The sequence below is a fragment of the Dermacentor albipictus genome, chromosome 1, assembly GCF_038994185.2.
Source record: "Dermacentor albipictus isolate Rhodes 1998 colony chromosome 1, USDA_Dalb.pri_finalv2, whole genome shotgun sequence".
NCBI classification, from domain to species: domain Eukaryota; kingdom Metazoa; phylum Arthropoda; class Arachnida; order Ixodida; family Ixodidae; genus Dermacentor; species Dermacentor albipictus.
This window is the reverse complement of record NC_091821.1, coordinates 276,872,736-276,899,004: the sequence shown is the minus strand read 5'-3', so window position 1 is coordinate 276,899,004 and position 26,269 is coordinate 276,872,736. Positions and strand designations below refer to the sequence as shown.

General features: G+C 46.5%; 1 protein-coding gene across 2 annotated transcripts in view; it reads right to left on the bottom strand.

Annotated features, from left to right (window-relative positions):
• The window catches only part of LOC139054394 (transcription elongation regulator 1), a 317,005-nt gene that overhangs the window by 108,372 nt on the left and 182,364 nt on the right, over window positions 1–26,269 (bottom strand). For both annotated transcript variants that reach the window (XM_070531327.1, XM_070531328.1), the window contains exon 10: window positions 23,074–23,116. In XM_070531327.1, the coding sequence (XP_070387428.1) occupies window positions 23,074–23,116 (43 nt within the window). The remainder of the gene's footprint in view (window positions 1–23,073; window positions 23,117–26,269) is intronic.

Below are 26,269 nucleotides of genomic sequence, written 5' to 3'. Positions count from 1 at the left end.
CTTCTCTCCACTAGTGTCGGTCACGAGCATCACATGTCACTGGCAGAACCACTGGGCAGTACCACAAAGGCCATTAACCTTCATCATAGTGCAGCGTATGTTTGCGGGCACTACAGGTGACAGCTATTCTTGTGCCAGACAACCAACCTTTAAAATGCATACCCAAAGGATTGAGACGACCATGGTTTCACCGCGGTACCAACCACGTAAACACAGTGTGCTGGGTCACCAGCTGTCGCCACCGCCCTCCGCCTGTGATGACACTGTCAGTCACGAGTGCCACGTCGCGATGTTTGTTCACAAGTGAGGGCAGGCCCGTTTCGCTGGGAGCCAAGCCATTCTGCAGGCATCTAGTAAAGGAGGCAATGATTCATCATCCAAATTGGTGCTGTCTGATGCCTCATGCCAAATGTATCCAAGCCAAGACAATCCATTAGCAACAACCCTGCTGTTGCTATGCGGACCATGACCTACTTGAACTCCAGACCTCTATGGGAGTCACCGACATCTATGGGAGTCATCAGCGCTCACTCTCGTTCAACCATCGGCCGTTGATGTCGCTTTTAAGACCTGTTCATCTACTACTCTACGATTGACTGGGATGGCGTTGTCTGGGACAAACTGCTTGCATAGTTGACGATTTTTGTAAACACAGCGACAGCAATGTCACAAGGCTTTGATCGGTCACCTGTCTCCAAAAGTTGACTGCCTGAAACTGAAAAATGCCTGTGCGTGTAGCCCACTGCTCTCTAAAAGGCGTTATATGGCTGCTCCTATTGCGGTTTTTCAAGCAGTGGCAAACCGCACAGATCTTTCACATTGTCACATTGTTTGTAGAGTTCATAAAGTTTGCAAAATTTTCATTGTATGCATTGTAAAGTTTGCTTCTGTGCTTTTTAGAAACTGGAAACCACCGTAATGTCCGACGACAGAACGATTACCACTCATTTTAACCCTTACGAGTTGCCCGTGGATGTGCCAAGAGTTCAGAAAGAGAATTATGCATACAGCTTCACTGCGTACATAACCACCATTATGATGCTGCCACCGTACCACGCAGAAACACTAGCTTTGCAGTTCGAAAAAAGTTCCGTCAGACAAGGCCTGCAGTGCAGCACGTTTTAAAGCATTCGGGTTGCTTTTGCAAGCTTTCAACTCACCTAGACATCAAACAATAATAAAAAGAAGCAATGCTCATCATTCCTTGAAACACACTCGATCAATATATTGCATACATCGGGAGCAGGAATTACCGTATTTACTTGCATAATGATCGCACTTTTTTGTAAAAAAAAAAAAAAAATCACCGCAAATTCAAGGGTGTGGTCATTGCGTGGGTTAAATTTTCCACAAAAATGAAAATTTCTTTTTCATCCTGCATTTGCTGTTGGATGACAACAGGTCAACAAACAAGCAGCTGCCGCTGCCGTTGTCTACGGGACACGAAAGCAAAACTAGCGGCCGGCGGAGCATGCCGAACGCATTTTAAAAAAATTCTTGCAAGTACATTACGTGCATTGAAACAGTTTCTTTCATATCAGTAATGAATAACATCCTTAATATCGACAATTCTGCAGCAATAACGTAGGCATGTCTACTTTGAGGGCACAGAAACGAAGATGGTTGCACTTAGCTGCCAGTGACATAGAAACACATGGAAGGCATGCTGCAAAAACTGCAGCATTTGTCTTTACTACTACCCTACTACGGCATGTTTCCGCTAAGGGTGGGAAAATACCTTAGCTTTGCTACAAGCGTTGGCATATAAATAGGGTATGCTTCTAACATATCAGCGTAAACATGGCTACTATCGTTGCCGCTCGCAATTTGTTGCGTGCCCACGAGTGCAGACGAAAGGAATCGAAAGGCACCTTTTTTGTTGTTGTTGTTGATTACAACCATTATAAAGCCTACAAATAATAAAGCCAAGACAAGTTTGGGTGTAGAATTTTTTTTTTTCATCGAATTTCATAAACTGACGAAAAGAATGAAATGGGGCATCTGCTTAAGAATCTGTTTGGTGCGTGCAGACCACTTGGCACGTCTTGAAGAGTCATTCACGTAGCCTTCGACAGATGGTAAGTGTGATCATCATTAGCTAGACTTGGCACACGACATATCGGTGCGGCAAGTTCTGGGTGCAATGATTACATGGGAAAGAAAAGAAAAAATTTAATTTTGATGACAAATTTCAGGGGTGCGATCACAGCACAAGTGCGATCATTATGCAAGTAAATATGGTACTTGTGAATACTTTAACCAGATCCTCTGCTTTTCATTACGGCACAGCAGTAAATCCTAATAACATCTCTGACATTAAGCTATCTGTAATCCACTAAAAAAAAGTAGTTTATCCTATGAATATTCTAAAATAATTTTTTGGGGTCTCTTATAGAAGCTAAGAAAGGGAAAGTTATGTCGTCTAGCATCGCACCTGCTGCCTATGCTAGTTGTTTACCTTTCTTGCAGGCTCCTTCACCTCTAATTTCACTATTCCAGCGCAAACATACGAAAATTTTGTTTTCTTTTCATATTTGTGAATTTATTCATTCACCACCAATAGAAGCGCATTGTGCCTGCCGAAATGGAAGCACGAGCATTGGAAGAGATCGGGGAAGCAGATGACAGCGAACAAGTTATAAATAGCGCCACTACCCGTATGTTCCTTCTCTAGCGGTAAAACAGTTGAACAAGACCAGGCGTGCTAGGCAAGAGACATCTGTGCAGGTCTGGAATTCAATAGGTCGTGATACGGAAGCATCGCATTAGGCCTACGGGCACTGGAATCGCCGAATGATTTCAGAAATTGGATGCGCACATAACTAACATTTCAGGCGAGTTTAGAGAAAACGAAATTTCATTTGAATAGTTGCTGGCAATCAACGCGAGCGAGAGCGTAGTCACCATGAGAATTCACGCTGAAACGGAAGCTGTGGGTGCCACCCCCCCCCCCCCATGTTCGACAATGCTATTTCTTATTGTCTGTAAACATTACAAACATTTACCTAGCAAATAATGCATGTTATCATAGCGCATGTAGACCACAGAAACCAATAACATTCAGAGCATGCTAAGTGAGGACAATGCTATTACTTTAGGTACGTAAAGCATTTACGTTTGGTTGCAAACACTATTCTAAAACTGTCTATAGTGCTGTCAGGCATGTCTACATTTCACGACAGTGCTCACTGATAGAAGTATCTTCAAAAGTGCAGTAACTACTTTTGAAACAAACAATATGTGTACGAACCAGAAAAATGCCGTTTCTAAAAGCTTTTCTATCGGGGCAGATCAGAAAACACAATTGGCGACACTTATGCACAGTTCACTTCCAAGCACATGCGCATTGCAGATATCATGATTTGTATCTTGCGAACACACTTCTTAACAACAAGAACGCAACAACTCGGACATCATGGACAGCACAGCAGATCACAGCTGATAAAACAGCTCACATGCAGTAGCGCATGAGAAATGACAGCAGCAAAAGGCAAGAAAAATTATCACTACTGATCATGCCATCACTTTTGAAAGTTGTAAAGTACTGGCGTTCACCATTTTGTGGCAACGAACCACACACAGAGAACACATACAAGTCACATATGCTGGACGCTTTTCATTTCACCATGCCCTGAACATGTATCATGCTTAGAATGCACGTGTATGTGTTGGGTTTCTTGTTTGCAATGCACATGCAATGCATGGTCCAAAAAATCATGAAGTCAATGGCTTTAAACATTTCTTCCGACACTCTTGTAGACACAACACACTTCATGCCCTCCGTCTGTTTCTGTAGGCGATCGCACGCACTGATGAAGTCTGGTAGGGTACACCGGCTTGTGGCCTTCGATGACTAAGTGTGTGTGGGATGACTCAAGCAAAGATCACAAGAACGAGAAAAATGTACTGTTTCTGAAGCGGTTTTTACTTAGGCCCTGCGTCCCCACATCGCTTCGAGCAAGTGACATATGAGACGTAACCCTACCCACCTCGGACCAGCCAATGAGAGAGCAGCAGGCATGCAGATGGAAAAGTCGTGAACGTTTCTCAAGACAACGTCCCAGCCATTCACAAGGTGGAGCGGAGCACCAAGGCAGAGTGCAGAACAGAGGGCAGATTGAGTGAGTTTGGGCCATTAACCATTTAGGACGAGCCCTGCTCATCCAAGCCCTTGCGTTCCCAAAAGTTCTAGGACGAGTGTAGCTCATCCTTGCAGTATTTGTTCTCCACTTGAGCGTTCTAGATGAGATGCTTGTCCGGGAAGCTGAACTTATGTTTTGCTTCTTTTAAATACTTTTCATGTGGGGTGACTGGCATTTTCAAAATGGCATCTGATGGAAGCGATGCCTGCATTGGCGGCCAGTCTTGGTGAAAAAAAAAAGCATTTTTTCGTAGTCTACTTCGTCCGATGATGATGGTTCAGATGCCACGGTGTACACTGTTTCAGGAAGCGAAAACATGGTTATGATGATAGAGCTCAGCACCTCCTCGGATGAAGAAAACAAAGAGGAAAGCTCAGACGACAACGCAAGTGCATATCAATTGACTAACATTTAGATGAACAGCATTCTGCCCAAGCCTCCACTGTTTCGTTGTTCTCTGTATTCTGTAAGCAGTTTATTATGGTAAAAGCCTTAAGGCTCCTTGCAATAGCTCATACCAGAAAAAAGCAGCGTCTATAAATGAGTAGTTCAAAAACTGCGTCAAGCATCTCAACCCACTTGCTTGCCCGTGAGGAGCTCATAATTTGAAGGACCGCTCAGCAGTGTTCAATTGGACATTAATGCTTTTTATTTTATACATTTTATACATTCATGACGTGCCGCCACTCCTACCCATTGGCTGCGTCGCCACGGGCCCAACGATACACTTGGCCACACATTTAGTCAGCCAGATGGCTGTGGCATGATGTGCCTAATGAAGCATGTGCTAGGAACACATTGCTTGAGAACAAGTTAAGGACCACGCAAAGAGCGATGGAACGAAGAAATAACGTTAAGAGACTGAAAGAGGGCGGTTTGGATCAGAGAGCAAACGGATATAGCCGATACTCTAATTGACATTACAGGCTGGAGCTCAGAAAAAGTACGTACTAAACGGTAGTACTGCTTAACTGAAATAGCATGAGATGGCCCACTTACCTGTCAAAAACGGAACTCGGAGAGAGTGCGATATAAGGGGAAAAAACATGCAGCATTTATTTACTTCGCGCGACAAACATGTTATTTTCGTTTGATGCTGCGGCGGCCTAGCAGCCATGACAGCGGCCTCAAACTTGCTGAAGCTGTGAGCCAGCTTTTCAGCCAGCCCCAACTTCTCGGCAAACACTCGCATGGTAGATTCCTCGTTCGCGTTGCATATTCTCCGTGCACAAGGGCGGTAGCGTTGCAGAAGTCGCGGGGCCCCTTTTCATTGCGAGGTAGGCTGATGTAACGCGCGGCTTCTGCCACTGTCAGGCCTGAATTGCCCGTGCTGTCGCTTTCCGTGTTGTCCTTATCACTGTCGCTAGGCAACACTGCAACAACAACAGAGGCAACGGTGGTGAAAAGTCTAACCTCGTAGCCAACATCTCTTTGTGGTCACAGCAGCGCTGCCGAGCAACTTTTTCGCCTTCTAAATGCCACACGCTATTGTCAACAATAGACCCATGTTGCGTGCCAGTGCCGACTTTTCGTGTCACGTTCGATAGCACGAACAATGTCTAATTTCTCTTCTATGCTGAGCACCCGGTGTCTTCTTTATCCGAGTTTTGGCAGGGCGCGAGTTCTTGCTGGCACAACGCCACAACGCTTTCTGGCACAGCGCCGAAATGATGTTGATTTTGATGTGGCTTCACGCGCAAACGCACAGGGCGTTTGGAGGCCGTTCTTCTGATCTCTGAGGCTTATTGTTCTGCCGGGCCGCTTGACGAAGACGATGCACCGCCGTGTTTGCACGACGAAAAGTGGAAACACTACATGTCAACCGATACCTACGCAATAAGCTGGTACGGTTTATGTGGTTACAAAACACATTATGTTCCATGGCCGCTGAGTCGGGGATTTGACTTTACTACTTTTAAAACGAAACTACTGTTTAAGCGAGTACTGTTTAAGGAGGTTTTACTGTACAAGAAAAAAAATAGAGCTGGGCAGGTCATGTAATGCGCAGGTTAGATAACCGTTAGGGTTACAGAATGGATGCCAAGAGAAGGGAAGCGCAGTCAAGGACGGCAGAAGACTAGGTGGGACGATGAAATTAGAAAATTTGCGGGCGATAGCTGGAATCCAGTCAAGGACGGCAGAAGACTAGGTGGGACGATGAAATTAGAAAATTTGCGGGCGATAGCTGGAATCGATTGGCGCAGGACAAGGGTAATTGGAGATTGCAGGGAGAGGCCATCGTCCTGCAGTGGGCATAAAATAGGCTGATGATGATGATAATGCAAATGGTGCCATATTTTGGTCAGCACAGCTTCAAGATGTTCACCAAAGGTAAACCAATATGTTTTGGATACAAACAATGGATTCTTTACTCCTAGTGAGATACTCCTTCCATGTAGTAAATAATAAAAGCACATAAATGCCTTTGGAAAATCGTTTATATTGTATGCTCTGCTGCAAGAATGAAGCATGAAGGTTTCACGGTTACGAACTGCCAGAGATCCATCTGAAAAAATGCCCACTGAAGGACTCAAAGGAATTGGCCAAGAAAAGCAAGGGCACATTTGATTTCACCTTTGACAGTGACACCCTAGCCATGGAGTGAACAATAACTGCGCATGCGTGGCTGTGAGCTACGACGCTACTTACTTACACCCACAGGCCCAAAGGAGTGAAAAGTTAGTGCCACTACAACAGCCAGAAGTCATTCAACAATACAATGAATCCGGGATATATCGAACTCAAAGCAGATGGCGAAATAGTTTGAAATATCAATGATTAAAAATTTGAAGCATGCACGTCTGAACCCTACCTGAATATGCCACACGTCTCGGAGAGTTTTTAAGATCATGTTCACTCTCTGCCAGCAAAAAGAACAAGCACGAAGCGGCAACAGGCACCGAGGAAAGCCCCGGGCACCGAGGAACGCCAGGAATCCAATTCTCAACGAAAGCCAAGTCATCGATATCTGCCACCCTTACCCAAGGATGATTTCAATTCAATTCAATTCAATTCACTTTATTTCAACACCACAATGTTGAGGACCGCGAACAAAAAGCCTTTTATGGCTTGACAAGGTCCGCAGCCCCTTTTAACAAGCAGTGGCAGCGCATAGGGTTAGGTATTACATATTAAGCTAGAACACGAGTGTCAGGCATAATGCATATGTATAATATATACATACATACAAGTGTAAAAATGAATTAAGTGAAACAGAATGTATATGCAGTACATATAGCACTCACGTACAATTAAAACCGAAAAAATTAACGTTAATTACTAATGCACATTATACATATATGAAATCAACAAATGTGTCACACAAAACATACTGCAATGCACACTTCGGCAAATACACTGTTACAAAAACAATTTCTTCCATTTTTGCGGAAATGGAAGAAATGGAAGGGTCGTCATCAGATTACATCAAGTCCTGTCAGTGCGATCACTCACGAGCCCCCTCCTGGCGGCGGCGGTCATTGTGGCTTGCCAAAGGAAGATTCAGGGTGAGCAATTTATGCTATGCATAAAGCTGAGGTGAAATATTGTTATTGTGTCGACCCCATAGCAGGAGGTAGCAGAAATTGTGCACAGGCTTACAACGGCTACAATTAATGGGTGTCGACATGCAGTGAACACGTACCGTATTTATTCGAATCTAGGCCGATAGTTTTTTCAAAGAATCATATTCGAAACTCTAGGGTCGTCTTAGATTCAAGGATTTTTAAAAATGCGCCGGTTTTTCATTGAAACTGCCAAATATGGTGCATAGCTTGTGGGGATGCGCGACTCTCGCGCGTCCCCTGATGTTTTTCCCGCATAAACAGGAGTCCGAAAAAGCAGATTAAGAAAAAAAAAAAAAGAAATCCTTTATTTCCACGCACTTATTCGGGCTCGGCAGTAGGCTTGAAGAAATCATGAATGCGCCGAAGAAATCGTGAATGCCGGCTAGGACTTGCCGGCATTCCCCAGCGCAGGTCGATGCTTTTTAAGAGGGGGGTATTGACACGTGTACTTATCTTTATCGGGCGAGTCAGCGCAGTCTGCGCGGGCACTGTCGGCACCATTAGACACTTGATGCGATGTTTCCATGTGCCGCATTGCATCGCCGTAACCTCGACACAGCACACAAAGCAAACATCACCACGCCGTCACGTCGACACCAGTCGCACAAACGAAAAACATGGCCGACTCGCAGCGTCGTGCACGAAGAAACAAACAAATCAGCTGCTGGATTGTCTTGACATGGCTTACTAAGCTGAGACCGGAACTGCTGAAGCCACGAACCGGACAGTAACTATGATGATGAGTGGGGATGAGTGGGGATGGAGAATCAAGGAGGCTCCGTTCAAAACAAAAACGGCATTCAGCAAGTCGTACCATGCACCAGTCAGAGTCAGTGCATGTTGCTTGCTCTCGATTGAGTTGGCTCAAGGAGTGTCTGAAAAATCAGACGAGAGGTTGGAAGGTGTCCGAACTTTCGGCAGTTGTTTTACATTATGGTCTATGGGGAGAATGGCGGTGCCGCGAAGCAGACCGAATAATCGAGCATGTCCGAATTTTTGGAGTCCGAAAAATCAGCCGGCAACTGTACACGGTTTCGGTTCAAGACTGTCGTTTAGTAAAAGACAAATTTTGTTTTCGAAAGGTTAAGTTGCATGAACCAGGCAGAGTGCCATGCTGTTACTGAATCGAGGTCAGATTATAGGGCTAAGCGATCATCATTAGAATGAATTTTGTGGTAAATTATACAATCATCAGCGAAAAGTGTGATTTGGGAAGAAATGGAGTTAGGTAAATCGTTAATAAATATCAGAAAAAACAAAGGGCCAAGCATGCTCCCTTGTGGGACGCCGCAGCGTACTTGGCTGAAGGATGGATTATGGTTATTACAGTGGTGTACTGATACCTTGAAGAGAGAAAGTCTTTAACCCATGAAATAACAAGAGGGTGAATATTTAGCAGTGTTAATTTGCTTAATAACTAGTTGTGAGGTACCCTATCGAAAGCTTTGGAAAAATCTAGAAATATAGAGTCGACTGAATATCAGCATCAACACACAAAAGCAGATCATGAATGAATCCAGCAAGTTGTATTCCGCACGAGTAGCCTTTACAGAAGCTATGCTGGTATGTAAAGATGATGGTATGTTCTTCTAAATAGTTGATTACTTGTGAATGAATCACATGTTTAATGAGTTTACAAACAGGGCTAGTTAGTGAAATTGGTCAATAACTGAGTGGTGATGAACGATTGCCAGATTTGAATATGAGTACAACCTTGGCCAACCGCCAGTCACGTGGAACTGAACCAGGTGAAAGAGACGGCTTAAAAATAGCAGACAAGATGAGATGAATACCTTCAAATGAATTCTTGAGTATCTTGTTATTAAAACTAGGTGATCAGACACTGATGAGGGTTTAACTTTCCTTAGTAAAGATAAGATACTGTTCTCATTATAATTATTTTGGACATTAGGTATTAGAATAACCCATAGTAATAGGAGCTGTAGAGCCCTCTTCTAAGGTGAAAACTGCTGTGAATACATTATTGAGAATTGGGGCACATTGAGCAACAGGAACACTACCTCCTTATGCATTCGTTAAGCTAATGGCAGGATTATTCGAAGGGTTTATTGTCTGCCAGAATTTACGCAGGTTGCTTGTTAACATTGATGGGAAGTCATGGGTGAAGAAATGGCGACAAGTAGATATCAGCGCCAACTGATATTCCCTATTGCACGCTTTGTAGCACAGCCAGGAATCTGATTGCCTGTTTTTATTGGCATGCCTGTAAAGGCGCTTTTTTTATTGTTAAGGCAACGGAAATGCCTATTAAACAAAGGCATGGGTTCGTGCATGGTATAGTGATGATGTCCACGTGGTGCGCCTTAAACCCTTTTACGGACGCTGACGAAATTCTTTATTTTTTTTATTGTTGTTTTCTTTGCTACGTGTGTTTTTATTTCGCTTGTATGTAGCATCGGGTCGATGCTTTTTAAGAAGGGGGTATTGACACGTGTACTTATCTTTATCGGGCGACCACGTTTCGCCGCTTAACAACTGTAATCGCACAGCGAGGGACGCGCCTGAATGTATCTGATGTTTCTGGAAAGTTATCAATGCTTCTACCCGGCTGTCTGTTGTCGCCGAACCTTGTGTTATGTGATTTCATCGCTTGACACGAATGGTGTAGAACTTTGTAGAAGGCATGCGGGTCCGAACGATTAGTCTGGAACATTTGACGACTGCTCTATAAAAGCCGACGCGCTTGCGCCGCTGATCAGATTTTCGATGATCGCCGAGCGTGTTTGCCGCCATCGTTGTGCTATAAGTGTAGCCTGTTTTGTGGGCACAGGTTCGCCCAATAAAAGTTAGTTTTGTCGTTCACAGTACTGCTACTGTGTTATTCAACGTCACGACCACGTGACAATATAAAGATAAAATAAGATAAAAGACAAGATAAAACATACATGGCCAACATGTCGCCAAGGGTGCAGTTGAAACGTTCCGTCATATCATTAGTTTGAGGATGATATGCCGTGGTAGTTCGGTGAATGATGCAAAACTCCTTGAGCTATGCTGAAATGACGTCGGAGAGGAATACGCGACCGCAGTCGCTCAATAAGTCTCGAGGTGCTCGATGGCGTAAAATCAGGTGTTGAAGGATAAAACTGGCGACGTCTTTTGCTGTGGAAGATGCAAGGGCTTAAGTTTCAGCATACCGCGTGAAATGGTAGATAGCAACAATAACCCAGCAGTTGCCGCTTGGAGTGTTGGCAAGCGGATTGTATAGGTCAATGCCGTCGTGGTCGAATGCGCGTGCGGGGCATGGTAAGGGTTGCAAGGGGACAGAGGCATGTTGAGTTGGCGTCTTGCGTTGTTGGCATATGAGGCATGACCGGACATACTGGCAGACAAAACGGTATATACCGCGCCAGTAGTACCGAAACGGGAGGCGAGAGTATGTCTTTAATACACCAGCATGGCCTCATTGTGGGTCGTCGTGGAACGTGGCGTAGATGTCGAGATGTCGGAGGGGAGGTGTCGGGGTATAACAAGCAACCACTTGCGACCGCTCGAATTGTAGTTGTGGTGGTGCAGCAAGTTATCCTGAATGATGAAGTATGCGGCTTGACGACAGAGCGTCCGAGAGATCGGCACTGGCGACTGTCTAGACAGGAAGGCAATAAGCAAAGAGATCCACGAGTTCTTGCTCTGTTCTGATGGCATGTCGGAAATATTGAGGGCGAAGTCACCGCAGGTGGAAATAAACGAGTGGACAGGACCAGAGGGCAGGGATGACCGGGATAGAGTGTCTGCGTCTGAATGCTTTCGGCCTGAGCGATAAACAATGTGGATGTCATACCCTTGCAGGCGCAATGCACAACGGGCGAGCCGACCAGTTGGATCTTTTAGTGAAGATAACCAGCATAGGGCATGATGGTCGGTCACGATGTCAAATGGACGCACGTACACATAAGGACAAAATTTTTCGATAGCCCAAATGATGGCCAGACATTCCTACTCAGTAACCGAGTAGTTCGCCTCGGCTTTGGTAAGGGTGCGGCTGGCATACGTGACGACGTACTCTTCGAAGCCATCCTTGCGTTGTGCGAGAACAGCGCTGAGCCTGACGCCGCTAGCGTCCGTATGGATCTCAGTTGGAGCAGAGAGAAATGTCGCAGTACTGGAGGAGAGGTGAGAAGGCGTCGCAGTTTTTGGAATGCGTCATCGCACACCGGGGTCCACGCTGACAGGTCATAACTTCCGGTGAGAAGTTGCGTCAAGGGGGCGATGATACAGGCAAAGTTACGGACGAAGCGTTGGAAATATGAGCAAAGGCCGATGAAGCTGCGAAGCTCTTTCATGGTGGCTGGTTAAGGAAACTCGGATACGGCGGTAAGTTTCGTGGGGTCCGGGAGGATACCGTCTTTTGAAACTACATGGCCAAGAATAGCAAGTGTGCGAGCGCTGAAGTGGCATTTCTTCATATTTAGTTGCAGGCCTGCAGTGGAGAGGCACGCAAGAACTTGCTTAAGGCGGTTGAGGTGAGACGCAAAGTCGGCGGAAAAAACCACAATGTCATCTAAATACCAGAGGCACGTTTTCTACTTCAGCCCTCTAAGAACGGTGTCCGTCATTCGCTCGAAAGTGGCGGGCGCATTGCAGAGGCCGAACAGCATGACGATAAATTCATATAGCCCACCAGGTGTTACAAAGTCTGTCTTTTGGCGATCGGCCTCTGCCATCGGCACTTGCCAGTACCCGGAGCACAGATCCAGCGAGGAAAAGAATTTTGCTCCCTGCAGACTGTCCAAGGCATCGTCGATGCGCGGCAAAGGATAGACATCTTTGCGCATTATTCTGTTAAGGTGGCGATAGTCGACGAAGAAACGAATGGAGCCATCTTTTTTTTTTTAACGAGGACAACCAGAGATGCCCAGGGACTGTTAGAGGGCTGGATGATGCCACGCTCCAGCATGTCGTCAACATGCTCGTCGATGATACGGCGTTCAGCAGCCGACACATGATACGGACGCTGGCGCAATGGAGTTTGTTGTTGATACGGTGAACGACTGCGGACGCTCGGCCCAAGGATGGTTGGTCAATGTCAAATGAGGCACGAAAACATTGGAGGAGCTTTATTATTTCTGTGTGCTGCGCAGGTGTGAGTTCTGCGTCGACGGCACGAGCAAAGACGTCTACAGGGGCATCGGTGGCGGCGAGAGGAGTGACAGCACAAATCGGAAGTGATGGCGTATCACCAAACATGGTGGCTGGGAGAACGCAATCGAAAGGTTCAGAGGTACCCAGGCGCTCGCTGCAGAGTAGGGATGATGGGCAGGCGGACGGATTCCACACGTAAAGGGCAGCAGAGCCTTCGCAAAAAGTGACGACAGCAAACGGAAGCAGAAAGTTCCGGCGGCGCACACAAGTGGCCGACGGCGCAAATGGAACAGATGAGTTTGCAGCAGAGTTACATGACACAGGGACCAGAGCGGTTGGAAAAAGGTGCAATACTGATGTCAGAGGCGGCAACAACTTTAGGACCATAATGGTCGTCAGGGTCAAAGCACGGTACGGATAACGTAAGTTCGGCACGAGCGCAGTCGATAAGAGCTTGATTGACAGATAGGAAATCTCATCCAAGGATAACGTCGTGCGAGGAACGAGATAGGACGACAAATTCGATAACATACATAACGCTTTGAATGACGACCCGGGCTGTGCACGACGCTGAAGGCTGAATGCGATGTGAAGTTGCCGTACGCAGAGAAAGAGAGGTAAGGGGAATGGTCACTGTTCAAATTGCGGCAAAGCTTGTCACTAATAATAGAAACGGCGGCTCCTGTGTTGATAAGTGCGTGTACAATGACGCTGTCTACGGACAGTTCAATTTCGTTCACCGAGGCAGAATGAGGCCATGAAATGTTCGAAGGGAACGCAGTTCTTGCCTCTGGAACTGCGACTGTTAGTTTTCCTCTCGGGCTGGGCTGGGTCAGCGAACCATTGGGGAAATGGATCGGCGACGTGGGGAAGGCGACCGGTGTGAATCAAAGGGGCGGCGACTGTAGGACGAGTCCGGAGGAAGGCTAGACGGATCCTGACGCGGAAGTCGAGCAGGCCTGTAGCTTGAGGCACCCCCACTGTAATGTAAACTACGGCTGCAACAGCACCAGAATCGTGCTACGTGGCCCGGGAAATGGCAGTCGTAGCATATTGGCCGGTTATCAGGTGTATGCCATGGGTTGACGACAGGGGCTCCAGCGGCCGAGTAAGGGGTGGCAATCGGACGGGAAGGCGGCGGCAGCACATGGAAGGTGCCGGTGGCCCGGTAGGCATCAGGAGCCGGAGGAGCGTAAGGCCGGGCGACAACGTCAGTGTAGGAGGGGCAGATGGTAACGCCGCGGCAACTTGCGTCTGAATGACATGACGAAGCGAAGGGGCCGAGGTCGTCGATGGCTCGGTTGCACTATTCGCCAGAGGGAGTTGGCGTGCGACTTCCCGACGGATGAACTGCTTTATCTCTGGCATTCAAACAGAGATGTCGGCAGCGTCGCGGCCGAAATCCAACAGAGATAGATCCGCGGAGTCCTGCTGAGCAGCGCGTGTTGATGCATGCTGCTTGCACAGCTCGTCGTACTGCTGACAAGGCTGTATGACCTCGGCAATCATCCGGGGACTCTTCGCGTTGAGCATCTGGAAGGCATGGTCATCGATGCCTTTCATGATGTGCTTGATCTTGTCTGCTTCGTGCATAGATGAGTTGATGTGCTTGCAGAGCGAGAGCACGTCTTCAATATAACTGGTGAAGGTCTTGTCCTGGCGTTGAGCTTGGCCACGCAAAGCGCTGCTCAGCGCAAAGCTGGCGAATTGCGGGACGGCCAAAGACCTCTGCCAAAGTTGTCGTGAAAGCCGACCAGGTGGTAAAATCGGCTTCATGATTGCGGAACCATAGGTTTGCCACGTCAGTCAAGTAAAATATGACATTTGTGAGCTTGTCGCAGTTGTCCCACTTGTTAGAGGCACTTACACGGTCATATTCGACGAGCCAGTCTTCCAAGTCGCGGTCATCTGTGCCACTAAATATAGGTGGATCACGCTGCCAGATGATGCCAGGGCAAACGATGGCCAGGGGCACGGGAGCAGCAGCCTGGGACGGTCCCGGTACATCCATTGAAATAGCTGGTGGTAGCGTCCGACTGCGGAGTTCCAGGATGTCGAAGAGAAATCCAGCACCTCTACCAAATACAATGGGGGTGTTTGCCTAGCAGCACTAGTTCTAGGTTGTAGCACTAGGCTTAAACAGGTCGGTACTATGGCGAAACGGGGAAGCCAGCCATTCTCGTCATCTTCTCTTTCACAAGCACTATGCCCACTGCCCAGTGCCTTCAGTACAGTGTGTATAATTAAGGAATACATACTGTGTCCCGTGGCAATAGCCCCTTCACACGCTTGTTATGCTTCACCGCAATACTTTTTTTGCGTACTCTTCAGAAAGTACATTTCTATACAGAAGCGAAGCTGACTTTCCGGAACCGGCATTATGCAACGTACCGTTTTTTCTGAACTTCCAAGCCAATCGTGAGGACCATAAATGTGGAGTCGGTGCCATTGCTGACAGCGGCGAATTCTTTCAATAAAAAACACTGCATCCAACAGCAAGAAGCTTAATAGCAAACGTCGAAGCAGCTAGGCATAGCGTTGTCACAATGGTGGCTATGGCTGCCAGCGGATCTGCGTGCAAGAGCGCTGGTTCGAGGCAGCGAGGTAATAAAAATGGCAGTGGTGGTGGCTTTGATTAATGCCGTTTCGAACCTGTGGTCCCAGCAAAAACTCTGGAAAATCGGACGGCGTGGGTTCTTGCGTCCGAAATTTCAAATGTTCTGATACATTAACTCAATGGAGTACGTGGTGGTACCGCGAAGCCGTCCGAAAAGTCGATCGTTCACTGTACTCCGGCAACTCCTCCAGCCGACTACAGGGCGTCAAAGAGGATTTGTTACGATTCCTGTATGTCACTCTAGCCAGCATTACCACGACTTTCATTCCCTTTCAATAAATTTACAGCTAATTTTCCCTGCTAGAAGCACAAATTCCCCGAGTTTTCCCCGAGTTTTTCCAGACTACTCAATATCCCTGAGAATTCCCGGTTTTCCCGGTTGGTAGACAACCTGTGTTCATGTCAGGAGGGTGATAAATTGCACCAACAATGAGATCTGTAGCACCCCATTTCAAATGAACCCACAATGACTCGAGGTACGATGTGACTTCAATACACACAGGTGTAATTACTTCAGTACACCCCCACCCCTACAGCCCATGCGGTCAGTACAAAATATGTTAAACTCGGAGTCGCAGAAGAAAACAATATTGTCAGGAATAGTGTCATTTAACCAAGTTTCGGTAAGCGTGATGATAGATGAAGAGCGCAAATCAGTCAGTGAAGAAAGAGCCATGTTTTTAGGAAGAACACTTCTTGTGTTAGTGTACAGAAAGGTAGTATATTAGAGTCAGCATAGAGCTGTGTGTGGGACTGCAAGGGTGGTCTTCTTCTAAATTAACAAGGGCTGGAAAGTGTGCGTCACTCGTGGGACGCAGGTACGGCGCGACTGGCTACAGCATCTCAAAAATAGGACACACCATAGATAAGCAACTCGCCAAAAAATAAAGCGCACTTTGTCACCTTCTTTTTTTAGTGATTTTGCATACTTTAGCAGTTATGCACCTCAGCTAGAGAGCGCCGCACCGCTCGGCCCACTCAACCGTATTCCAGTACACTCTAAATACAGCCGCCCTGGCCATTTCGACAGCAGCGGTGACATCTGGGAGCGGCCGTACAGGCGCCGGCCACTTGCCAGAAGCGCTGGAAAGTCTTGTGTTATAATTGCAAATATGAGAAAGTGTGCGAGGACGCCATCGCGTGGTGTGCAGAATGTGACCGGCTGCACTCTTCTCGAACACAGCTCTTAGCCACACATTCCTATGGCAAGCGTCGGCAGCATCTCTCGTAACCGAGCGAAAGCGGAGTGCAGATGAAAGACGCCGATAGCGAAGAGAGTGCAAGGAGGAACGCAGAGAAGGAGGGTATGACAAAAGCATGAGAATAAGAGCGCAGTGCTGTGCAAGACGAGCTCTGTGTCGATGATATCTACAAATGGTGCTAGAGTAGCATGCGTCGTCTATTCACCGATGATGCCACCAATACAGTGAAATCTCGGTACAACGAACTTCAGGGGACCGCGGGAAAATGTTCGTTATTCTGAAAGGTCGTTATAGTGAAAGCCCAAAAATTAGCCATAACAATAGCATTTCAGTAACGCAAGCGACCTGCCTTTGAAACGGTACCTCCTTGAACTCGTTTCTCACACAATGCACACGTGATCGTCAGACAAGGCACATTTATTTGAAATAGTCCGTGATCGTCTTCTGACGGGTGCAGCACAGACTCTGCAGCACGAACGATTCCAGACCGTCCGCATTCTTATGCACGCCTTCGGTCGCTGTGCCGCTTTTGGCTATAAATATGCGGAGTTTTCGCAAGCAGTCCAACGCATCTGTGGCCGACACGGACTCGTCGCGGTCTTCGGGTGCTGCCGTAACGTGCAGCAAGATTCTTACTGGTGCTTAAAGATTTTCTCCTTATCTTTGAGAATCGTGGCGATCGTCGACCGCGCCACTCCACGTTCTTTAGCCACGACGGATTGTTTCTTCCCGTCTTCTATCTCGCGAAGAATCTCTACTCTCGCTCAAAGAAAACTGCTTTCGCTTCTTCGCCGTGGTTTGAGTTGTTGAGCTCATGGCAACGCAAACGCCGGCACGCACTTCTAACACAATAACATAACCAGAAGAAAAACAAGATGGACAGGCCTGATACGGGTGACAGCACGCGAACAACTGAGAAAACAAGCAAGAAAAACGTGATGCGTCGTCACCTCCACAACAGGAAAAAAAAAAAAAGGCCCACTTCAGCGTTAATTACTACTTTTTTTTTTCTTCTGCCGCACCGTCTCAGGTTTTACGAGCCCATGATCCCCCCCTCTCCACTCAGAAAACCTGGTGCGTCGTTGCCTCCACAACGGAGAAGGAAAAAAAGAGTCTCCGCCCGCATCTTTCTCCTTCCGCGCCATCTCAGGTTTTTGCGGGAAGCAAGTTGCAAGGCGGCCCGCTCTTCGCGCTGCGTCGTCTGCTAGCTTAGAGCTCCGACTGCCGTGACGGACACACTGAAATCTAAGAATCCTCGCATTTCGGGATATGCGTTCGTAGTACTGAGGTGTTATTAAGATGACACGGAAATTAAATAACGATCGTTATTCTGAAATGTTCGTTATTCTGAAGTTCGTAGTAGTGAAATATTTTTACATTGAAACTATAAGCAGTCGGCACGGGATTTCATAAAAGTTCGTTAATCTGAAATGTTCGTTAATGTGGTGTTCGTTGTAACGGGGTTTGACTGTACCATATATGGAAACAAAGCACTGTGTGAGCAGAGGTCTGTCTGCGGTGGCTGCTGTGAATAACGCATATGGGTCGTCCACGCGCTGCTTCTCACGTTCTCCCGATTTGCAAGGCAATCGCACCACACTTCCCTCCATTTTCAACAAGCTGGACGAGACAAATCCGCACCAGCCAATATACAGCGAAATGAAAACACGTATACAGCTGCATGTGAATTTCGCATTAGGGAGTATCGGAATAATTGATATACAGTAGAACCCCGCTGTTACGTTCCTCACTGCTGCGTTTTCCCAGCTGCTACGTCGTTTTCATCCGGTCCCGGCATAGCTTCCATAGGATTCAATGTATAAGGAACCCCGCTGTTACGTAGTAGCTGTGAAAACGTTCCCGTCTGATATGTCGCAACTTAGCACCGCAAACCCGCCTGGGCTAAAGTAGGCAATGTGCTCCAACTGCCATTTTGGCTTTTGACGAGTTTTGGCTGGGCTTGACTATGGAACTGGCTGCAAGAAGCCGCACGCCAGTTCGAGAGGCCGCCACTAAGTGGCCATTCATGAAAAATGCTCTCACTATCATCACTGTGATTACGGTCACCGCATGGTTGTTGGACGGGTCGACTCACGGAGGAAAGAAACTCAGGAGAGGCCCTGACATCACTCTTTGTGAAGCTAAAGTGAAACTGGAAGTTGGCGTTGCTTGTGGTGTTGCTCCGCCTATCGGGCCAGCTCTCCTCTCTTGTTTACATTTCTCCCATGCCGCGCTGCGTGCAACCGGGCTACTCAGACGCGCGCGCTCCGCAGCAATACTAAACAATCGTTAGCACGTTAGCATGATTACACCAAAGAGGGCAAAATTTCCCGCCGGTATTCCTTCGTCCGTTGCCATTGTCGTGGCGCGGTGACGACGAGGAGCTCAAGCCGCATGATGCCGGGGAGTTGCCAAATCCTAGCTTTCGAGAAGCCGTCGCGGCTCTGGACCTCCTCCGCAGGTACGTCGCACCTCACAGCGACGCTGACAGCAATGCGGCCTTCCAGGCTATTGAGAAATGTGTGGCGATTTCTGGCGAGCGAAAGAAACGGCAAGCCACCATTCTAGACTTCTTTAAGTCATAAGCGCACTCTGTGGAAATAAATTGTCTATAGTTGAAGCTGCACTTTTTTCATTCATTTTCGGAGCTTTCCTCGCTGTTGCGTTTTCACGGCTGTTACGGTTTTTTTCCCGGGTCCGGTGAAAAACGCATGAACGGGGTTCCACTGCATAAATATATATTTTTTTCAGAACGAATCTGCTTGCTATTTGCAACCAGTGCCAGAGCTCATGTCAAAGCCGTTCTGGCGCAGGAATTTGCATTTCTATCAAAATGGGCCAATTGGCGAAGGAGTCCCACACCTGGTGACATGGACTTTGCAGACTAGGTAAGCATAGAGAGCTGTGTTGTGGTCTGCGGTGCCATCACAGACGATAACATCAATGGCCAAGTACCACACAGAGCAAAATGACAACAATGATATAGAGAGGAAGTGGAAGCACCGATGTAGCCTTTGTTATCAAAGGTGATGGAAGTACTGAATCATGCACGGCTGTTCTCCAGTTTTGAAGAGGCTGAGAAGCTGCTTTTCCACACATTCAAGCTTTTTAAGATAAGCGTACAGTGATCACTCTCAGAGAGAAAAGAAAAAAGCAGAAAATGATCATGGATTTCTTTAGTAAGTAAAAGGTGAGGGTTACAGAGGTGCTCCCACTTCTTTCATCCTCAAATACAGTCAACACTCATTACTATGGACCCTGATCATCCAACAAAAAATAGCCGCTTTATATCAAGTCCGAACTATCCAAAACGCCTCACATTCGTAACTTTGGCTGCGATGTGTAACAACATTATTGCAAAGAGTGAGTGACGAAAGTCCAAAGTAAAAAGAAACAAAAAAGTCGCAGTTTATCCCGAAAGGCAAAGCATCGATTGTGATAGCAAAATTAGTAGGCAGCTATGCAAATTAACTCTTTCGGGACCGGGGAAAAAACAGGCAATTCTGATGGGTGTCAAAAATTATTTTTTATTACGAATAGTCATTACGATATATTGCTGCAATGTTTATCAAAATGTAGCTAATTAGATGGTCTTTCATGCATAAAGAAAGGTTAGACTTAAAAGTGATATATAATATTTTTTAAAAAATCTCAAATTCAAGATTTGCTGAAAGAACAACATAAAAAAGTTGGAAAAGTCATGGATATACAAGTGGAAAAACATAATAAAAAAAATTCAAGATATACAAAATGTGCTACAATGCCTCCTTTCTTGCTTGTGAAAATTTGGCACGCGTATCTACAACTGTCTTTTTTTTGTGTGAAATCTAGCTTGCACCAGTGGTCAGCCACTCAGTTCCCACGGTTCTTGTGCCACTCGACGAAGCAGTTCCGGGCAGTCGTAAAACACAAGTGAACTTGGCATGTGCTGCAAAAGACATTAGTTTTGAGCTCGATTTTCTTCTGCTCATAGCACAGCTTGCAGTTTCTGCGTTTTGCCACTTTTTCCGGCTTGTGGAGTGCATGTTTTGCGACGGGTGGTGGAGGCGTGTGTGCTTGCTTGGCACCGTCAAGATTCAGAAGCTGCCGAATGAGCTCTTCTCTAAAAGCTAGGTGGTCAAACCCGGCAGTGCGTGCCAGCTCAGGAATCTCTGGGTGCAATGTGCGGTGAGCTTGGAAGAGTACGAAACTGTTCACACATGCAATATCGATGCAGTGGAAGAACAGAGTCTTCCACCACCGTACGCTTCTCATGAGAACATTATAATATCCAATCATTTGGTCCGATTTATCTACGCCTAGCATGCCAGCATTATAATCATGGATCAGCAGAGGCTTTGTTATAGATATCTGAGTCCAGGAGTTTTGCCTTCTTTCCCTTCTTTTTGCGGTGACCGTGTCATTTGCAGTATGAACCGTGCTCATCATGTTGACAACACGCCGGTCTTTCCACTGAAGGTACAGGATGTTCTGATCGCGCAACCATCGAATGTCGCCACGTCGAGCTTTTTTTTCCCACCGTGCATCCTTCAGTTCGGCAGGAAATCCTCGGCGATCCTTGCGTGTGGTTCCGCAAGCCAATGTTTTTCGGCTGAGAAGATGACTGAACAGGCTAGTAGAAGTGTAAAAATTGTCCATAAAGATCCTGTAGCCCTGATCAAGATATCTGTGACACAGCTGGCAAACTACGTTGAAAGCTAAGCCATGGGGCCCTGGCTGCTCACGCTTACCGGTATACACACTAAACTGCACAGTATATCCGCTGCCAGGGTCAGCTAGGACCCACAGCTTGTAGCCCCATTTTGTTACTTTATCTTTGATATACTGTCGGATGCCTGACCGCCCTTTCGATTTCACCATGCGCTCATCCACGGAAAGATCGCGATGTGGCTGGGAAAGATTCGCTGACACTTCGTTCATGTGTTGCAGGAGCCACCACATGTATCGGAGCTTTCCTCTTGAACTTTGAGTGACATCGTCCAAGTCTGCAACTTGCAACATTGCGAGTAGAGCTATGAACCGGCGTCGCCGCATGATCCGTGGTGGGAGCAGACCGCTGTACAGATCTCCTACGTTCCAATACAGCTTCAGCCGAGGAACCTTCACAACGCCCATGTAAATAACGAGTCCGATAAACTTTAGCATTTCACTTGGGGTGACTTCTTCCCAAGATCCATCGGAACAAGCATGCGTTGGTTTTTCCAAAATGTGAGTCCAAGCATACTTGTACGTGTTGTCACAAATTGTTTCGATCACATTCATCGAGAAAAACAGAAGAAAGAAGTCCAGAGCAGTCAAGAATTTCTTTGATCCGCTTCTGAGCGCCACGCCCACTTCTGCGTCCAAGTACACGCCAGGTTCCCGTCGCGGCGAAAACTCAATCCGCTTCTGCGCTGGCGGCAGCAGATCATTGCCGTAGCTTGTTGAGACCCTATCAAGCAAAGATAAAATAATGAGAACATATAGCGAGCCCGTTCACCTACTCCAGAAAGAAATGAATGTGGAACTATGCTCACCTTCGGCTACTAGATGAAGTCTGTGGCTCATCATCATCCGAATCGGAGTCCGAAATAAAATCGGAGCTGCCGAAGTCGTCTTCAGACTCTTCGCTGCTCGGTTCATCAAAAAAATCCGTTGCCGAAGCAGCGGAATCGCGCGATTGACGGCGTTCTTTTCGAGCGACCGGACGCGAGCACGACGCCATTTTCCACTGCGTCCGCCGCCGCCGCAATCGAGAAAATTCTCTCTCGCGTATCGCCACCTGCTGGAAATGAAAGAAACTATGCCGAAACCGAGAGTCTAGTTCCTGACGACCTCCTAGATGGAGCTACATGTCCAAGCGCGCGGAAATTTGAACGGGGCAGTGCGCGCAAAACCGTCGATCATATATGATCGATGGCCTATGGGCCGGTCCCGAAAGTGTTAAGGATAGTGGTTTTATTGGCCGTAAACATTCGCTTACTAACTAAATTAACAAGCACGGTGTCACATGCGCACAGGTAAACATGAACACATCTCGCTCGATGACCGCAGAAAGCCATTGTCAAAGCAGTGGAGTGAGGAAGCGTGGCAGCAGTAGTGAGCGAATTGACTTTCGTGTTGTCTCTCACTTCAATGTGAACTAAACGTCAAAAGTACAGATCATACAAATCTTCCAGGATTTGGCGCCCTCTGTATACATTGCATTCAAGATACGGTTGCCCATGCGGCCGTGCCGTAAACAGCTGCCGCCGGAGTAGAGCCTGTGGCCATATTTCATGGCCACAGGCTCAAATCCTGTAGACGTCATGACTAAATAGGGTACAAAACCTTCAGTAGCTCACTTGCCTTTTACTTACTTGAGAGACACATTCATGACTGCCAACATGTTCCCATAACAATCTAGTGCTTACAACAGCAACAGGCAGCAAGCTCTCCTTTAAGAGATGTAAAATACTACTCACTTTGTCTTCTTTGCTGGTGGTTCTCCATCCTTATTAGATGCATCTGCAAAAAAGTGGAAGGAGGGTGTAGGTCTCCATTAGCTCTTCAATATGTTCAATGTTAATTGAAATTAAATTCCCCCAGTAAGTGTTGTCATTAACATCAACAATGCCCAACAATCTACAGCATAGTTTTTGACACTTTTCACATTGAAACACATCGGCAATAAGGATTTGTTTCAGACACCAAAATTGCACAACCAATGTTGGGTAAAGTCATAAAAGCAAGCACCACCCCCCTCTTCAAAATGACTGCAATAAAGGGACAGAAAGTTAAATCTGCATCATGTGGAGGCAAGAGCAAATGATACTGTGAGTAAGGGGCAAAAAATGATACTGCATTACTTGTGTCCTTTGTGCAAAACCTGTTCAGTAGCACTTGAATAGGAAAAACAGTGCAATGGACAGGATGGGAACAAGTGAATGGCAACAGCAACACCAAGAACATTTCAGGCAGCGATTTATGCTGGACAAAGGGGAGCTTGAATGACAACATGCCTGAACATTGGATTAAAGAGACACTGAAGTGAAAAATGATTTCTTCTGCATCAGTAAATTACCGTTCTACGACACCAAAAACACCACTCTTACAACGATAAGACGTTTGGTAAGCCAGAAAAAGCGCAAGAACGAAATACGGGTGGCGACGCCTACTTAAGTTTGCGCACCTGTGGGCTGTGACGTCTTGGATTTTGATGGCATCTTCTAGGACCTACTTATTACATATAGCGGTACAGATTGACTACATTGTGTTCTAAAGGAACCAACTATTAAATATGGCAAGTTTCCGGAACCTTTGTTCAGCCAACGCGGCCCAAATGCAAAAACATACTTTGGAATCCCTGACGTCAAGCTGACGTACCGGCGCTGGGGTTTCGGCACGAAATTCAAATAATGGTACTTGGACCTTCATTTTCTCATCTAGTAAACTATTTTTTTGAAATGACTGCCTGCAGCGTTCTCAAACAATGCTTCATTAGTCCAAACTTATTTATTGTTTCGCTTTAGTGTCCCTTTAAGGTCAGTAAGCAAGTGACCTGGCACTGGACTGTGTTAAATGTATCGTGACTGGCCATTGCTGTACCAAGTGCGGCAGTAAACATAAGAACAAAGGTATAAGTGCACAAATAGGCACAAAGCATTTGTTCCTGTCGTTCCCGTACATTTTACGCCGATAGACATGGTAATGCAGACTCCCCTGCTTCATTTCACTCAGACACGAGCACCACTCTTGCTTCTTTTTATCACAAATTTGCAGCGCTCCACACTTCAAAGGTTGTGTGGCCAAATTAATGAGTTTGATGCAATAAAATAAATTAAATGATGCATACACCTGTCAGGGCCTGAGGATAAGTCATAATTATGCAGTTTTCCAAGTAATGAGGGTTGAATTAAGAGGTTTTGCTGCATGTTTTCAAGGTTTTCTAGTTACACTAACAGCTTCGCTGTAAAAAGGGAACAGAGTGCACGAAGGTTTGAGCAGCTACTTTCACAGACGGCACCACTGCATAAATCATAACTTCAGTGCCTCGCAGCGCTTTGAAGCCTGCCATTCCCTTCCGAGTGATTTTGTCCCAATCCTTCGCCACATGCTTCTGTTCTGCTTTCTTGTTTGCAATAATGAGGTCATTGATGAAGCAAGGAAAATGCCCAACAATGACAGTGGCAACAAAGAAACCCATAATTATTCGTCTAGTAGAGTGTGGCTGACCCCTGGTGTAAGTTGCCGAAGGATTGAGATTTGGTACAGGCACTGACTGCACTTTCAGCTGCCTGTAGAAACAGCATGACAATGTTCAAAATACAGACTGACCAGGTTGCATGCAATCAAACATATGTGCATGCAGCAACATGTTGACAAGCTTTACTTTAGCCACTTGTGGAGTAATGACATTTCTAGTGAATCAGTTTTATCAGGCTCCTAAAAAGTTTAGACTCAATTACTCATCATCAGTCACTCCCGATTTCAAAATATCAGGAGCACACCTGGAGAACCATTCCAGACGAAGGGTTGACAAGTACGTACCAGTTATACTAGCAAACTTAATGAAAATGCACTTGAACCTCATTGTAACGATGTTGAAGAAGGAGCTGAAATTACTTTGTAATATCCGTTACTTTGTTATATAGAACAAAATAACGTTCTACCCAATGGAGTGCGCAATCGAAAACATGGAAAAAAGAAGACAGGTGTGCAGCCCGCGGTACAGCTACATGGCCCTGCATGAAATGAAATTTTAATAGAACAAAAGCATCTTAATAATTAAAGTTTAATAATTTTATAATCAACAAAACAACATGCGACTTAGCACCTGGTGCAACCTTTAGATAGCTGCTTTTTGTTCAATTGTAATGTTCTTTTCGCATCCGCTTTCCCTGGCTCGTCAAGGTTGAACAGCATGTGGCACACAACACAGCGCTGCACTGCATGATCAAGGAAGCAAGTGAACTTCGCTGTGCCAACTTGGCTTGGCAGGCTCGTGGCCTCCACGATTGCACCAATGCCAGTGCGATCTTGGAGGCCATGCCCAGCTGCCTGCCTGCGTGGCACGCCGCAGGGAGAGGGTAAAGTGAAGCGCTTGCATGCACGTGACCCCTGAGATTACGCCGGGGAGATCTCAGAGGCCACACCCAGCTGCTCCTGCCAGCATAGCATGTACTACAAGTGAATGCACCGCCGAGCATCTTTCGCACTGCCACACATCTAGCGCAGCCAGGCACATGCAAGAGAGAGGTCAATGGAAAAGTGTGACAGTCAGCTGCACAGAAGTGTAGCTGGGCACCTGCACGCAAGCAGGTGTGTAGCTACATGCGGTGGTAGGAAAGATCAATGTTGCCCAATACGTATTTGAAGCAAGGACATGCGAGTTTTCAATTGCCGCAGCGAACGAGTGCCAAACTCCGCAGAAAGCGATGTACTCGATGCGCAGTGGTCAGATATTTTTTTGGGTTCTGGAGATGAATCTAGTTCGTTATATCCTTTGGCCGGACAATTTTTGTTTGTCAAAGTGTCTAAGGGAATTTCAAGGGGAATTTCGTTTACTTCGTTATAGCCATTATTTCTTTATATCGTGTTTTGTTATAACGAGGTTCGAGTGTATTCTGACTTGGAATATGTATAGCAATACAATGAATAAAATACAAGAGACCCTATGAA